Below are 17,909 nucleotides of genomic sequence, written 5' to 3'. Positions count from 1 at the left end.
GCGATCTTGACGGCTGGAGAAGGCAGCAGCCAGTAATGGTCCGATTCCTCCTGGTAGGAGATGCACTCCCCCAAGAAGGTGCACCCATTTGCGTGCAGGAGCAAGTGGCAGGGACACCTGCTTTGGGTGGTTATCTGGTCTAGGAACTTGCAATGCTGTAAGACTAGAGACAGCAGCATTTAAAATAAATACTTCTGCTCAAATCTTTCCAAACACGAGCACTGCCCCTGCACTGAGATTTCTGCTTCGCCCTGTTCAGTCCCCTCCAGGATGCAGTCTGGGATATTGCAATGACAGAAGGATGGGATTTGGCATCACCAGTTTGGCCCATTTGGGCAGCAGAAAGTCTTCTTGAGTCTAGTGAGCTTCACTGGCTGGAGAAAGTCCCCAACAGCCTGGTGATGGTCTGTACAGTAAGGTCTCCCTGACTCAGTGTCTGCTGAGTGACCCAGCTGTCACTCATCGATTGCCTACCTTGCAGCCTGTGTCAAAGCCTTTCACCGGGTGCTTCTGGTTTCCCTGCTTGCATACATCCGAAGTGAGACCCCTCCAAAAGGCGGTGTGCAGACAGGGTGTTTCTCCCTCCAGATTTGTCTCTCAGGGATTCAAACCAGCAGAAGCCGGAAGCAGGAAATTGTGGGATTGCCACCGCTGTGCTCCCTGTGGCATGCAGGTAAGTCGCTGACCTGCTGAAGGAAGAGGAACCGATTGGGAGGCCAGCGGGAGCAGGCATGACTTCAGACCCACAAGTTCAGCCAAACGTCCCAGGTCAGGATGGTTGGCTGATGGGCCTTGCAGCGCCGATATTCAGCATCTACGGGCCCAACTACCCGGCCAGATGAAGCCTGGATCAGCTGGGACGAGACTGATGCAACTTCACCTTCTCTAAAGCGCCAGGATGGGGGCTGCAGCGCATGAGCTTTTTTCTTCTGCAAGGCAGCCAAAGTGCAGTGCGTGTAGCGCAGCTACTGCACTAACCCTTCTTTTTGACTGCAGTTAAGTCGGTTGTCCTCTATTCCCTTTACCCCCTCAGTGTTTCTTGCACAACATAACTTTGATCATAAAGCTCTGGAGAAGCAGGGTTTTTAGCCCAATTCTGATCTCACTTATTCTGGCATAATTCAGGAGTAACTACAGTTATACTTGTAGAAGATCAAAATAAGTCCAGTTCCTTTTAACTGGGCAAAATTTGTGGTCTGCGGAAAGAAGAAAATAATCAAAGATGTGAACAATAGAGCCAGCTGAAAAAGGATTTTTTTTTTTCCTCCTCCAAAGTTCAATATGTTTTTGGCTAGCTATTTAACTAATTGAAAAAATAGTTTTGTGGGGAAAAAAAATCCCATGGTACCTAAACATTTGGCATTATGATGCAAAATTTTATAGAAGAAAACAAAAATTGGAAAATTCCTATCAGCTGAAAATAGTAGTGATACTGTCTCCAGTGGCAACTTGTATTATCAGACAGAATATGGCAATGGTGCGATGTGTGGTTTCACTTATTAATGAGCACTGATTGAACTCCATTGAGTAATGTCAAGTGGATACTCAGAAAACAGAACTGAGAAACACTGCTCTTTTCCCATCCTGATGTGGAAGGTCAGTGCTGAGGAACGGCATCCCACAGGCAAGATTTCCGTACCCAGGCCTGGACCTCTAACACTACCACACTCAGTAAGCTACAAAGCAACCGGGAGCTCAAAAAGCCCTCCAAGGGTCAGTGTCACGCTGTGACTGCCATCCCTGCAGGTCCGGTTTCAATGCCCACAGCACTTAGGATCCCCTGAAGTATGAACCCTCCTCCGCTCTTCATGGCTGCCCGGGGGCGGCTGGACCCTCAGCAGCTCGCCGGGATGCCTGCAAAGCGTGTGGCATGCTGACAGCACAGCCAGTGAACTAGGGAAGCTGTTGACGTGGTGCCTTGCCAGGGTCTGTCTGCGTGCCAAGCTACAGGCAGCCGCGGTGGGAGAAGACCGCAAGAGAGAGGAACCCCAGGCACTGACTGGGTTTATCTTCTAGCTGAGGATTGGTCCGGATTAACTGCATGTGTGACCACAGAGACTTAAACTCGTTCCTCGTCATGATTATGAAGCATGGCTGTGAAGCACGACAAATCCTAGAAACAAAGATATTTAGAGCCTTCACGTAGCACAGCCCAGTGCTGTGTCATGCGACTCACTGGGTTTAGTAAACGAGAGGCTTTATGTGCAGTCAGCCCTTCCAAGCACATTGAAGAAAGGCCCAAAGAGACTAAAATCTCGATTTCTTGGATAAAAAAAATCCCAAGGGGTTTTGATCAAGTACTGTGCCAGCTGCTGGGACCACGCTGGTTCTGCAGCAGCACTCGGTAGTGTGTCCGTAGGAGCCAGCGGCAGGAGCGGTCCCCTGCCGTGGGGGGCAAACACGGGCACCCTTCTGCTCTTTTGAGAAGTGCCCTCAAACTGGGGACGCCCGACCGAGGTAGCCACAAGAATCCGGATAAAGCATTAGCGTGTAAAACCACAAACCCCAGGGCCAGGCTGCCTCAGTGTCTTTCCTTTCGACCCGAGCGGTTCAGACACGTTAAGCTGATAAAGATCTGCCTAGAAAGAAAAGGCCTTTCTGTGTTTTCCATCACCCAGCAGAGCCGGCGGGAGCAATACTCTGCAAGACCGTGCTGTAATCTGCATCGGGACTGAAGTGCGTCAGCAGACGGCGTATGGTGTGTTTGTTATCCTACACTTCACAACCCTGGCTGCGGGGAAAGGAAATGTTGGGGTTTTAGGTCAACCGCTGGACCAGTAGGTAGCCGTGATAAGTGATGTGCCGTCACTGCGCTTGACCACTGCTTTACAGCTCAGATAGCGTACTTGAGTAACCAGAAATGTGCATACTTCAGCCACAAAAATGTTTTAGGGACACATTGTGTAATATAAGAAGTTATTTAACATTATTAGTCAATCAAACACTGTTCAACTCTTCAGGCCTATAAAGCTTATACAGGCCACGTACATGTGAACCACAAACGTAGCAATCATTTTCCATTATTATTTTTAGCAACAAGTTTTACTTCTCTGCTTATCTTTTGGTACACCCACGTATTTTAGAAGAGGTTGGGTAGACCAAGATTTTTTTACTGGATCTGAGCTTTTATTATGCTCTTTACTATGTGGTGACCTGGTTCACCAACACACCTTGCTAACGCAGTGGTTCCTGGCCCTCTCGGTCACTGGCAGCAATACCAAGGGGTTAATCTGCTAAAGGCAGCATCCCTCCCTGCAAGCTGGGATGACTTCGAGAGACACCCCGGCACCCTGTGCCTGTGAACGTTGCCAGAGGTCTCCGGTGCCTGCTACCTTACACCAAAGCAAGACGATCGTTGCTATTGAATGATCACATGGATGTTCAAGTGATCATCTGTAAAGAAGGTGGCCCTCAGTATGGGCCAGGTACTTCACCGCTGTGGTTCTGCGAAGGGAGCAGCACCCGGCTCCCATCCCGTCCCTCCAACGCGTACCCGTGTGCTCACGCTCTGTGGGTTAAACCCTGAAACTACTGACTTTGTAAATTGAGAGCGAGAGTTTTCTGATCTTGTTCGCCACTCTTGAAATCGACTTTCTAAAGCGTCGATGGCAACGTGCACTGCAGGGAAGACTGAACCAGAAACTCCTACGCCAGCCTGCCTCTTCATGTAGATGCTCGGGTTGTCACTTGCACGGCTGAGGGCAGCAGGAGTCACGTGAGCGGCTGCACCCCAAAAACACCTGGTGCCTCCTGCTCCCAGGGGCACTTCCCTGCTGAAAGGGCGGCTTTGCTCCTGAAGACAAGGAAGGACAGGGAAACGGTGCTGGGGTTCCCCCCCCATGGCTTCTCTGCCCAGACCACACTGTTCAGTTGGAAAGTCAAAGAGAAAAGAAGATGAGTTTTCATACACCCACCCGCACAGACTCATCCCAGGAGTCAGGCAGAGTTTGCTCCCTCCCACACACTGCCGCTGCTCTGCAGCTTTGGCCCTGGAGCCCTTCACTCCTGTCCCCCCATGCTGCTGGATGGAGAAACCACCATAAACCTGCTTTAATCGCTCTGACCAGGACCTGCCAGAAGGAGGGTGACGGGCGGTCTCCCTGGGGCACATCCCAGAGGCACACTGGCACAGGGTTTGTTTCCACAGGCGCGCTGAAGTCTGGCTGTTCTCAGCCCACGCCCAGCCAGGCCCACGCTCGTCCCTGGCTGGGGCAGCGCGGCCAGGGCCCCCTGGGCTGTGCTGTGGTGGGTCTCCCCTCCCCGCCCGGCCCGTGACGTTGCTGGGAGGGAAAGGCCCACGGCTTCTGCTGCCTTGCTGGCAACCAGGTTAGTGCCATGTGCCGCTTCTCCTCCTCCCTCTGCCTCTCCTGCTCTTCACCCCCCAACACACTTTTTTTTGCAACGCCGTTACCACCACTAAATTATGGGGTTGCCAAGGATTTGTCACAAGGCATGGCCGGGGATGGAGCCTTGCCGAGGGCAGGGCGGTTGCTGTGGGTCAGAGCAAGAGGCTCGGCGGCCCTTCCCCGGCGCTGCCCGTCCGGCAGCGGGAGCGGGGAGCGCTCGGCTGGCGAGGTCCTTCACCAGGCCCCTGTATCACCAGCGACGAACGCTGTCCCCTCTGCGTGCGCAGCCGGCGTCCCAGCCTCTTGCTGCGGGGCACTTCGCAAGGAGCTCGCCGCGGGACGGGAGCCATCCCGGCGTGCCAGCGGGACAGACGGGGTTAAAAACCGGAGGAGTGGCTGCCTGTGCACGGGGTGGGTGGAAAGCACGGGAGTAACTCATTCAATACGCCGAAAGGTGCGTGCTCAATTTAGTGTCATCATCTGACTAGGGCCAATCTGTTTTATAGGATAAAATATACAAGAAGCTTACGGTAAAAAAGTAATAAAAAGAAGAGGTTGCCAGGAGGATGAGAGCAGTGGGCTGGATCAGCTCGGCCCAGGCAGGAGCCCTGGAAAGGGGCCAGGGAGGCAGGAAAGATCCATGAGGAGTTTCCTGCAAAGAAACCATTCAAGAAATTGGGCAGAGGCAGTATCCATGTGACGCCTGTGTGGCTCTGCTTGGGTGGAGGGGGAGCCATCGTCTGGGAAAGCAGCCCAGCCTGGAGATTTGGAGGGGGGCGAGGGGGAAAGAAGGTGCAGTTTGGATCAACCTGACCCAAAATAATATGTGGTTTGTATTTTCTAAGCAGGAAATTAAAAAAACAAAAAAGTGAGTACAGCAAAAGATTTCATGTTGGAGAAAATGTCATTTTTCCTATTAAAAACCAAAACAAACTAGACCAGAAAAACCCCAAACCTTGCAGTTAAAAAATTCCTGCCAAGCACTGAAACATTTTCTGGTGAGGCCCAGAGGTCTCTTCTCTCCCCCAGTACCATGAAACTGGTGTCACTGGAAGCTTCTCCAGCTGGATGGGAACAACACTGCAATGAATTTTGGGACCCCCCCACCATGGGTGTTCTTGGAGATTTCGCACCCCAGAATCGGGTTTGTAAATGTCACCAGTGCAGGGCCTAAAAATGCATCTGAAAATGCAGAGTCTGTTCTCCTGGGACCTCCTGGCATGGCAGACAAACAACCTCTCAGCCAGCGTGTCCCCACGCCCCCATCCCGACCAGTCCGAGGGCGAGGGAAGGTCCTGGAGCTGGCAGAAACCACCGTGGGGAAGCCAAGAGAGTGATGCCAGCGGAGGCAAACCCACGCTCAATTTGGGAGCCAAGGGCTTGCTTACAAACACCTTCAGCATCACAGACACGTGGTGGCCCCAGCGGCATGTATAGGGCATCCCCTGGCCTGGCAGGGGGAGCGATGGCCGAGGGAGATGCCTAAAACAGCCGCATGCGGTGCACGACTGCCCGGCTGGGCGGCTACTCCCGCTGGAGCAGTGAACTGGCCATTGGGCTGAGAGTAAGCCCTGGGCTAGGACAGCTCTGCCACCGATACCTACTGTCAGTGTTTGCTCTACGTTATTTTTGACCCAGAAGGCCTCCGTCAGCGGTGCTGGAAACAGGCTGGGTACAGGAGCTGCGGGTGCAAAACTAATTCAGAAGAGGTGCTGGAAACTGATGCTGACGGCATTTTTGGAAACTCTTTCCCTGAGCTGAAAAAAAAAGGGATTTCCTAAAACGACTGAAAATGAATTTGCCACATCTGCAAAGAGTGGCTTGTGGGTTGCCTGTCCCTGAAAGTAGCTAAGGAAGCACTACAGTCAGCAACTTTTCACTTTAAATGACAAAAGCTAATGTGTCCATGGGCAACGGCAAGTGTCAGGTATACTACCAGTCACCTTACATCCTGTAAACGCAACCATTTGAATTGTTAAAGCTCCACGAGTTTGCACAGTCCAAAAATACAGTCTCTTTGGCCAAAAAAAAGCTGGTTTTGGAATCAAGAACAGCTTGTAATTAAAGCCAACCGTATGAGAATCTGTAACTGATCTGCTCTGAACAAATTATTTGGCTACCTGAAAAGAAGGGAACCTTTTTATTTTTTTGGAAAGAGGCTCAAAGAAGAGAAACATTAACTTGCTGAGAAAGAGGAAACAATACGGGCAAATTAAAACAGGCAAACACTTGACCTCCATATTGGGCCAGCGTGTGCAGAGGTGGAGAAGATGGGACTCGATTTAGTTTGATGAACAGTCCAATCACTGCTTATGACATAAAATTAGACCATTTGTTTAAAAAAGAGCTACAAAAACCAAGAAGATCTTATGCCATTGACCTTAACACTCCTCTGTAATATACTTGATGAGAGGGATTTTGTTTTATTTTTACTGAGACAAATTCAATAGATTTACAGTGATGAATGCAATAAAATTACACACATGGTGAAGGAAAGCTTAGCTTCAAGGCAGTACAGCTCTGCCCAAGAAATTTAACTCCTTGAAATTTGCCATTTTCAGCTGGAAAGGAAAAATCACAAAGGCATGACTCCAGCAAGGCTATTTAGTCAAACAGTACCAGATGGATGTGTGGGATTCACCTTCTGCTTTGGTTATGAATGAAAGGAGTCAGCTAGGAGTTTGCTATTTTTGCCTGAAGAAGTCTGGTCAAGATGTGGTTATGGTAGCCGTGCTCGGGTCTGCTGTGCTTTGAGGAGGGGATGTGTGGAAATGAGAGAGAAAGGAAGCTCGGAGGAAGCCAGGTAGCACAATGACCGAAGTATGTTGCTTGGACGAATTCAGTTTGTGACCAGACATTTTGCTTTGGTACAAAATGATGCCACCGTCTCCGGGAGACACAGGGAATTTGTGACTGAGTTTTCAGTATTTTCCTTTTTCCAGGAACCTCACCAACAATACGGCTCACGCTGTCCACATGAGGAGTAAATATCACTATTTCCACCCTCCAGACAGGGAAGCAGAGAAAGAGCATTTTGACTGACCTCTAAAGAGCTGGGCTGTATCTGGGTTTTAATGGGCTTGGAGCATCTGCCTCTCCTTAAATTGTGAGGGATTCGGTAGCAGCCCCAGGGAAGCCAGGTGTGACAGCGAGCAGGGCATGCCACCCTCTACCCACAGGAAAACAAACCCAAGGCAGAGAAAAGTCTTCATTCAACAAAGGCTTACATGCGTATCGTGTCTCCTTCTTCTTGACGAACTTTTGAAACGCGTTTCAATGCTTACCCAAATCAGGACTGCTGTGGTAGGCATGCTGTTGTGCTTATATACTTCATAACTTGCCTTTGGTCTAGAAAAATTGAAGCAGCTCAGGTTTTTCCAGCGTTTCTGTATGACTTGGCCCATGAGGTGTCACATGTTGGTGCAATACAAATGCACCACCTGATGAGGTGAATAGAAACCCAGACGCGTGTTCAGCCCAGCTTTGACTAAGTTGACAGCCTCCTGTTGCCCCTTCTCCTTCGGGGCAGAGCAGCGGGGGGGATTCAGGGAGTAGGACCCATCATACAGATCAGATCCACCATATGGATCCATCACACGTATGCAGCTCGTGGCAAGCCACCCCCTTTGCCAGTCTGTGGGCAGCCCTCCCCTCGCAGGGCTGAGAAAGCCTCCAGCCTAACAAAAATGTCTCTTGTACCTACCGCACTGAAGACCACAGATCCAAAGCCTACCCTTAGCACCCACACATTTCACAAATAGTTCCAGGGACAGCAAAAGAAACTGTTGTCCAAGCAATATATACAGATGCAAGTACTTTGTTGCATGATGAATAAGGTGGTAGTTTGTTTTCACCACTCAAAATTCATCCAGAGGGCTCTTTTTAATAGTCAGAATAATCCCTGGCAAAAGTCTTTTTGAACATACCTATAAGACTGCGCTCTAAGTTCAGAGCATTGTGGCTTTTTGGTTTTGCTTTGTTTTCAGAAAGCGTTGATGAAATCATTTTCATAAACTGACAGCAACAACCATAACACACATACAAAAACAAGATAGCAGTCTCATACGGGAAATATTTCTGCTTTCGTTTTTATTTTATGAATACATATACAAGAGATGCATAATCTTCCATTATCCAGGCTTAAAAGTAACAGGTTGTTGGGGTTTTTTTCCAAAATAGCTTAAAGAGCAAAATAAAAATAAGGATGAAGAGGGTGCAACATATCCAAACCATACAGTTGAAAACCTTGCTAAAGTGACTGCTGAAATGTGAACATGTGGAGGGTGTGTCTGTGTGTGTGTGTATCATCCTGTATGGTAAGAGCCTCACCTAAGGTATTTATGTATATGAATAAAAAAATGCTTTGGCATAATCAGAGATTCCTCCACGCACGCTTTGTTGACATTTCTGAAATACTGAGAGAATAAAATCTGAGAATTCTATCGTATATAATTTTCTCTCCTTGGCAGCAACGTCTTTAAATGCAGGGGGGAAATGAAGAAGAGTCTGTTGACAAAAGACTTTACTTCCATACTAAGATGGTTATATTAGCAGAACGCAGCAGGATGCAAACAGCTTCAAATAGAAGAGATGGAGATATATATTTATATATATGTATATAATGTAAAAATGCCTATTTTATATGAGAAAGGAAGATTTGTCAAGATAACATAAAATGAACCACTCTAAGACTAGCTTCCAGCAAAACATCTTGCTTTATTGGATCTCTTTTCTAGCTACAAGTCAAGCTGACATCTGTCAAGCTTTTTAACTTTTCATATGGCAGTCTATCAGAAATGTTTCATGCAACGTCTACAATGCTAAATACAGGGTAGATAACTGGGATTAAACAGGTGAGGAATAACAGACTATTATAATGACCAATAACAGCATATTATGTACATGTAGCCATATTATATTCTCATGTCTTCACAGTAATGTGCAAATGTGACAAATATGGCTTTCATTTTTTTTCTAAAGAAAGTAAGACATAATTATACAGAATAATGTTTTAAAACGCTTAGGAGGATTTCACCTTCTTGTGAAACCTGTTCAATCTTCATTGCATGAGGGTTAAGGAGCCACCCCAGCAGAGAGGTGTAGTTCAGGTGTATTTCCAGAAGGGGGCACAGATTCCTAAGGCACAATATTAATGTTAAACATTTTTAATTTAAGACATGCTATTTTATTTTAGTTTTGTTTTTATTTTTTTGGTTATATGAAATAATAGGTTGTTGCTAGTTATATAATAAGCGGTTGATTGTAAAAAATACAATGTTAAAGGCTACACTACATGCCTACCTGTAGCTCCAGAAACATTAACTAATCTGAAAACACACTATACAGCGCTGCATATTAAACCTTTGTGGTTTTTTGGTAATATTCTTTTTCATACATGTAGCAGAGAGTTATAAGGCTTCTGCGGAATAATAACATTATAACTGAACAAATATTTTACACTCTTCCATAATGGTATTTACAGTTGCTATAACTCATATTTTGTCATTTGGTAAATAACATGTATCTTTATGCATCCTTCTTGCCTATCTAAAGTGCTTGCTTAACTGCATGAGGAAAGAAAATGCATACCTGCTTTCGGTGCAACAAACCCTCAAAAGAAGTAGCTGAAATATTTGTTGTGGATCTGAAATGCATTCTCAGAAATTGAAATTATTGCTAAATTCAGTGCCCTCACTAGGCAATCATCTATATTATTTGTCATATATAAATATATGCATATATACTAGTATGTATGTACATGCATACACATTCATCTATCATGTAATAGATAGATTTCAATTTTTTGTCCATCAACCTTTTTTATTTTGTGCTATTCAACTCACTTGTGCTATGACTGAAGCCAGATTAAAATCAAAATCTTAACATGCTACTACTAACAACCCTATGATTCATTAGCACATAATAAAGACAATATGCAAAAGAAAGCTGAGATGATGACAAATCAGGAGGCTTTTGAAATGCACTGAGAATAAGGCAATAGGCTGTACATTACAGCAGAGGAAAAGCTGAAGAAATTCTGGAATTCATCAACGCATCTTTCTGGAGTAGTGATTGCTCTCCCTACTTTGCTGCAGCGTCCTACAGTTTTTTCCAATGGCACTCTCCAGAATGCAAGCTCTATAGTTTCTGCACCTACAACACTTTTAAGGGTAGCAAATTCAAAGCTTATTAAAAATGCCCTGATGCCACAACCTGGTAAAATAAGGCACTTCCAGGGCTGTATTCCAGCGGTGCCGTGCCAGTACTGGGAAGAAGCACTCAGATTTTGTGAGTTTCCTAGTTTTGTCCCATGAAATGCGCCGTCTCGGAGCGTACCCCCTCCTCTTTCTTTTGAGATGATTTCCTTTAAAGAAGCTGTTTCATCAGTTGAAGTTGAGGAGCTACTTCTTTGTAAGCAAGAGGTAAATCTTCAGTTCCTGACATTCAGTAAGGTGGAAGATCAGAGTGGTACCAGGCAACGTCTTCAGTTTATTCGGTATCTCTCTACTCGAGCTGACACGCCAGCTAAGTCAAAAGTGTGTGTGGATTTCATGCTAGGCCCGTATTGAAAGCTATGAATGGACATTGGTACTGGAAAGGTCATTCCTTATAATTTCATTTACTGCAAAGAAAGAAGACAAGAGAAAAGGAATCGATTAGCATCCCACAGCTGCAGACGGGTCTCTTCAGCACACAGCCCCCCCAAACTTGCATCCGTTCCTTGATGGCTTCAGTACAGCTCTGAACAGTAAGCGTAACATCACGAGATAGCTAGTACAGGCCGATCACAGTGCAAACCAGCAGGATTAACCAAGGTTATTAACATGCTAAATACTGTGTAAAACCAGACATCACAAGAACAGCAGCGTCCTGGATCCTTGATTGCATCAAACATATTTAACATTTCAAATCAGTTACAGATAAAACATTTCATTCACTGTAGAACTGGCTTGGAAACGTAAAGCAAAGAGAACCACAGGAAATCTTAGAGTAATCTACCCCTTCCATAAAAAGAGCTATTTGGAAAGTATGTTAGCCATGGTAGGTGCTGATGGCAGAAAGCTGCCAGCCAGTGAACCTGGGTATGTGCAGCTGCAATGCCTAGATAGAATACGACTTCACGTGCTGATTTTTTTCCACTGTGGGACGATATTAAGGGAAAAAAAAAAAAGAAGAAGAAGAGAAGAAACTGCGGTGTGCTTGCCCATTCCCTGGAGCTGGCAACACATGTAAATATATACCCTCCTTTCGTGGTGACCAACACACTGGACACACAGTCTTCGCTCCTATCTGCACAGACAGATGGGAGGGACAAGCAAGTTAAAACGCTTGGTAAGAGTCAGAGAAAAGAATAAACAAGGTCCGCTATCTCAGCATCAGCCAGTCAGACTGCATCTCCACTGATAAAGTGTTGTTTTCGTTATTCACGAGTCTTCTTTCACTCTTTTCCCCTCCCCTGCAGACCATCAACAGTTTCCCACACTCCAGTTACGTCCATTTATCAGCTTGTGATTTTTGGCAGATGGACAGGAAATGACTGAACCTGGCAAAGGCCATCTACAGTGCGCTACACAACATCCCTTTTATTTCCACCCCACCTCCCTGCAGCGACTGCCACCACCTGATTTACATGAAGATAGACAAAATGCCATCAGTAGGGCTATCACTGCTTCTGAGTTTCCCTAACATTGCTGGGAGTGGGAAACACATGCCCACGTCATGGAAGCACCACGGAAAAGCCCGCGTTTTCCTTTCCTCGTGGGCTGCTGTTCACAGCCATCCAGATGACTGCACGTGTTTACTGGAAAAGACCAAGCCTGTCTAAAACCATTTTCCTGAAGCAATTAGTTGGGGCGTTTGGTTTTTTTTTTTCTGCAGACCTATTGCCCATTTAGTAATTGCAGCACATGAATCAGTCAGGATTTGTGTCACAGGTCCTGGCCACCGAAACCACTTCTACCAATGGATACGCACACCATACTTCAGAAAGGAAATATCAGTTGTATTTGTAACTACCTATTTATGGCAGAGCGGTATGGAAATGAGATGTGAAGACAAAACAGTTCTTTCTCTTGAGAGTGCCGTGGACTTCATCTTTAATATTACCAAACAGCGGAAACAAATGCAAGCAGCAAGCTCTGCTCTGTGACAAAGACTGCCCTGATGCACCTGAACAGAGCAAGAAGTGCTACCCCATTTACATGCTGCAAGACTCCAGACAGGTTTCGGCACCGAGTCTCTGCCTTGAATGCAAACAGCGCACTTCTGTGGGATGATTATTCCATGATGCTTTTGTAAAGATAGTTTCTTTGATAAACTTCTCAAAGCAACGTTGGGTATGCAGCAAAAACACACCTTGGTGTTGAGTGTGACAATGAAAATAAATCCTCATATGGGCCAGACAGTGTCACAGTTTTGCTAACTTTCCCTCAAAGTTTCTGTTACACCAAATGCAGTTTTGGGTCAGTCAAAATGACATAAAATTAAGATACTACTTAAAGCAATCCTCAGTCTTTGTACAGGTAGTGCTTAGAAACATTAAATAATTAATCTTCACAGCACTTCTGTAAAATGTGAACATAAGTATCACCGGTATTTCACAGATGGGGACAGGGAGGTGGAAAAGCTGAGGAGCTCCCCATCTCAGTCAGGGTTAGCACTCGGGCATCTTGAATATCAGACTAATGCTATAGCACACGCTGAGGTACTCTTGCTTGATTCGTTCAGTAAAACTTTCAAAAGTAACATCCCCCAGCCCGCCAGCCCATGCTCTCCCCTATTAAAGCATTTAGTAAAAGTATTTCGGAAGCAACTTGATGACATGAGGATCTAAGAGCCAAAGGTCCATCTCCAAAATCGGCTTAGGCACTCAGAGGCTGCCCTTTCCAGCCACACTAGGTACCCTCACCTGAATCCTCTGTCACTCAAGGACACATGGCTTACCCTAGAGATGATGTGACTTTCCCTTTCAGCGGGGAGACCCTTGCCCTTGGCTCAGCCCATGAGACCACTGCGGTCCTTCGGTCATGCTCTCTCCAACTCTCAGCAGCCAAATCAATCTGTCCCCAGCTGAAATCACTCATAATTTTGTTATCAACTCCAAGAGGATACAGAGTAGACCTTCGGCTCTATTGATCATTTTTATTATACGTTACTTTCTTAACAGAGGTGGACTTCTGCTACCTTGATCCGCAGCAGTCGAGTCTGGTGTGCTCGTGTAACAGCGTACGAGAGCCGTTCAACAACCGCCGCTACACAATGTCAGCATTGACTCGCTAACTGAACCTCAACCAAAGTGCACCCATTGCCACCAGATCTCACAATCAAACGGGGCCAAAAATGCCAAGAGGACGTTCACCATCTCTCTCATCCATGGCGGCCCACAGACAGTGCCACTCAGACACAGGTCTCTCTCTCTATTTCACTGTCGCTTGTTCCCCTTTACCCACCACAGCGCTGAAAATGCAAAAATTCCCAGTAACGCAGTGGAAAAAAAATCTACAGAAAGGGACAAGGGTGCAAGCACGAGGCCCAGGTGGGACAATATGTGATCTGGCAAAGCAGCTGACCTTGTAGAGCACTAAACACGAGAGCTGAAAGGGGAAGTGTGCTGAGAGTGGGCTTTCCCGCGCTGCCCGCCGAGGCACCTGAGGCTGGAAGGAAAACCCTCCGGCGGGTGGGAATGGGGGGAAACCAGGCGGCAAGCACACGTGATATGCGCTGGGTGATGCTCGCTGGGTTCGGCTAGAAGGATGCTCCCCACCACCTCCAGCTGCACGGTCTAGCACTCCCACGAAGACACTCCTCTCTCCCTCCAGGGCTGAGCAACAGACGTTGAGGGAAAACTTGGTGGGGGGAAAATGCAGTTTTGGGTCAGTCAAAATGACATAAAAATACAGATTACATTTCTGAAATAGTTTCAAATGTCTTTAGCATCAACATTTTTTATTTCAAATTTTTGGAAAATTTGCTTCTTTTAATACTCCAAAACATATTAACATTTTTGTTGCATGTTAGGAAATGTTTTATTTTGGATCTAATGGAATGTTTTGGACCCAAAACTGATTTTTTTTTTTTTATTTTGGCAAGAAAACATCAAATATTCTTGTTGTAGGTTGATCCAAGATTGTCCTTCCCAACAGCAAATCAAAAATTCTGTTACTGAAGTACGGCTCTGCTGAAGCATCCAGTACGTACCAGTGTCGCATCTACCACAGTGGCTAGTAGCCAATTCTCTGGGAAAGAGCATAGGAACCAGGCACATCTCCAGTGATGCTTTCTCAGTACACCTTTCCTCTGCTGCAGGGCTTCGTGAGGAAGAGGAGGTCTGCATCCTTGTTTCTAGTGAACTTTGATGAACTAGCTTCTGTGAAGTTTTCTAATAACCTTCTGAACCTGTTTTGGCCTTCACCGTTTCCTGCAGCAATGGGTTCCACAGTTTAAGGATGTGCTGGTGGAAAAAGTACTTTTTTTTGTTTTAATAATTTCATTCACGTGTCATGTGAACAAGCTGATTGTTCCCTGTTCACCATCTCCTCTGCCATCCATCACACTCCTTCCCCCTGGTATCCTCAGGGCTCTACTCAGTCCTGTAGGACCACTGCAGAACTCCCCAGAGAGGTAAGATATACTGCTCGTGCAGAGAAAATAATTGGTATTTTTCTCTTAGTTCCCACTTTCTAACAAAATATTTATTATATAATTGAGGAGAGTCAGCTGGTTGCGGTCTTGAATGCTCAAGTTTTGGCTTACAAACCTGTTACTACAAGAGGATTGTGCGTGTTCCACAGAACAGCAGTATTCAGTGCAAGCAGTATTTTGGCCTGGGTTTGAGTTTCATTCCTAAAGCAAATGCTGGTCTTTGATTCCGCTGCTGCTTGGATACGCGTCCATTCACGTCTGTAGTACCATTCCAGGAGTAGTTGTGATTTGAATGAGTGCAACATTTTTCAAAGAAAGGTTGCAAGGGCTTTACACTCATTTTTAAAACAACGTAACCTGAGTACTCAAAAAGACCCGTGTTATAGACAGGACAGATGAGACACAAAGAATTACCGGGCTTGCTGGAGGCCCTACATACAGCTTAGCGGCAGATCTGGAGTAGCATGCAAGATGTTTAATTTTCAATGCCTAGATTAGCACAACACTTCCCTTAAAGCAACAGGTTGATCCCTATCAGATCAAACAGCTGAGTACAATGATTTACACCACCTTTGTCATCAGATTTTTTTCACTGTTTTTCTGCTGGCTTTGGGGAAGGGGGGCCCACTGTCGCTTTTATAGCTAACACCTACAGTTCCCCACAACTGATATTTTCCATTGTCACGTTCAGCTTTTCCACTGACAGAAAGTAAAAAAAATAATAGTGCTGAGAAAGGCAGGTAACACGTGACCTCTCTACCTGTCAAGGAGTCTGAAAGAGGAATCTTTCCTTTGCTAAACAGCAGATGCCACGGTAGCAGGATGTGGTGAGCTGTTACACCACATTTTAGTTTAATAAGGAGTTTTTTCTTCTTGTATTTAATTTTGCTTTAAAATGCCCTTGCAATGGAAATTTTTGCTTTACTAATTAGCAAAATCAGTGTCTTACCGATGCAACAGTTTGGGTTCCTGCACAGAACAGGACAACCAGATATATCTGAACAAATGTGGGTTCCATATATAGATGTGAACTTCATAGGAAATGGAATATTTTTAACATTTGGTGGCTGTACATGGATTCCATCAACTGGCAAAATTTTAAATTTCTGCAGACTTCTGCTTTCCTTGTATCTGACTACTAATATGGATAACATTGTGGCCTTTTGTTTTAATAAAATGCCTGTTCTGCTGAGACAAAGTTCTGCCTTCCAGCTCAGATATTGATCCCACTCAGATCAAAGAAGTTACAAGGTCAGTGGTGCAGGGAGTGGGGTGAAGGCACATGCAGGGGGTTTCCAAACCGGGGACCTCTTTGGGGCTACAAACATGAGAGCTTCATACTCCTAAAGGCCAATTTTCCCAAGAGTCTGAAAAAAGGGAAGGTGAGCTGAGAGCCATGGTCAGACCCACAATTATAAAGAGCTGAGTCTACAGTTTTGGGAGAGAACAATGGCACTTTGAAAACATACCCCATCTCTGTTCACTTTGTTAGCAGTAACAATAAGGCTCCAGTTTCTGGCTGGGTTAAGCCACTGTCTCTTCACACGTGGCACACTGAAGGCTGTGGAAGCCAACAACCATCCTTCCATTGACTTCAATCCAGCGACTCCAATTCCATCGACTTCAGCGGCGACCCAGAGAGGTTTCTACAAGGAGACTGAGTAGCGGAGCTGTGGGTTGTATTTACTGTTGCGCCCCTTTCCGACCGCACGCTTCTCTTTCACAAGCGAGCTTTGTGGCACCCCGCTCCAGTCTTTTTTAAAGGGCATGATAGAGTTGAAGCAAAAGGGCACTGAAAGGTTTTGCGTAGAGCTGACACCTTGTGACTCACTGGACGTGTACGTCTCCCTGTTCCTGCGTAAATAGTGATGGCACAGCTCGATTCCTTCAGGATGGTTTTTGGTTTCCTTACCAATAGGAAGAGCCACACAGCATGTCCCAAGACATCTAGGTCTTCAAAGTCACGTCAAGCTTCTTTCCACAGCTGACTAACCAATCTCTGCTTGTTACTTTAACTCCACCTGTGACTGCTGGGGACCATCGTCTCTACCATGAGGCAGAACCGAAGCAGGAGGTTCAGATGCCGTAATGCTCTCTTGCCAAAAAGGAACAAAAGCAACCTGCTCTGACTGGTGCATGTGTCATGGAAAATACAAGTAATACCAGCTGCATCTTTCAAGCTACATGTGTGAAAAGCCTGTATGAAATTACGCCCGGATTCTGCCATGTCTGGACAACAATGCTTCATCTTTCAGATGGGTGTAACTGCCCAAGCAATGTGGTGCCATGTTTGGATACCACGTTTGGACCATGTTTGACACGGATCAAACTGCACGGCTAGGTGTCATATTTGAGCAATCTTCAGAAAAGAGTAGCAGTCCTGAAAGCAAAACTGCCTCAGTTTGGCTCATCGTTTTTGCCTTCCAGCAGAATTGACCACCTCAGGTCAAGCCTTACGTCGGTACAACTACAGCGACTCCCAGGTCAGGGATGTCTCCACATACCCCTCATTACACAGCACAGTCATACCCCTAAGTGCTCTGAATTTCCACCTTCGGCAACTGCTCATGAGCATCGTGGAGCGGGGACTGTGTTTTCCTCTCCACTGGGTACAGCTCTGACCACTCTGTCACTATTCAGCATATGAACAGGGACAGGGAAACATAACTCTGGAGTGAGTCTGTGAGTGACGCTGACACCACGCTACCTGTAGTAATGCTTCATAGTATGACGCTCACTTTGCTGTCTATAATTACTGCCGTCGGATTTTTCCACCAGCAATGCCACATCTTGCTCCATCAGGCTCCTGCGCTCTCGTATGCCCTTCATTTCAGATGAAATGCCACATACTAGCATATCACTGAAGAGGGATTCAAAGTTGCAAATGAATGCAGAGGAAGCAGAAATACAGGAGGAAAAAAT

The 17,909-nt window shown here is 46.1% G+C and overlaps 1 protein-coding gene across 2 annotated transcripts in view; it reads right to left on the bottom strand.

The window, feature by feature from the left end:
* Positions 1–8,418: 8,418 nt before the first annotated feature.
* The window catches only part of NFATC1 (nuclear factor of activated T cells 1), a 112,325-nt gene continuing 102,834 nt past the window's right edge, over positions 8,419–17,909 (bottom strand). For both annotated transcript variants that reach the window (XM_075142847.1, XM_075142848.1), the window contains exon 10: positions 8,419–10,968. In XM_075142847.1, coding sequence (XP_074998948.1) covers positions 10,919–10,968 — 50 coding nt within the window. In that variant the 3' untranslated portion in view covers positions 8,419–10,918. The remainder of the gene's footprint in view (positions 10,969–17,909) is intronic.

Source organism: Calonectris borealis, chromosome 2, assembly GCF_964195595.1.
Source record: "Calonectris borealis chromosome 2, bCalBor7.hap1.2, whole genome shotgun sequence".
In the NCBI taxonomy this organism is placed as follows: Eukaryota; Metazoa; Chordata; class Aves; order Procellariiformes; family Procellariidae; genus Calonectris; species Calonectris borealis.
This window is presented reverse-complemented; position numbering and strand designations above follow the sequence as displayed.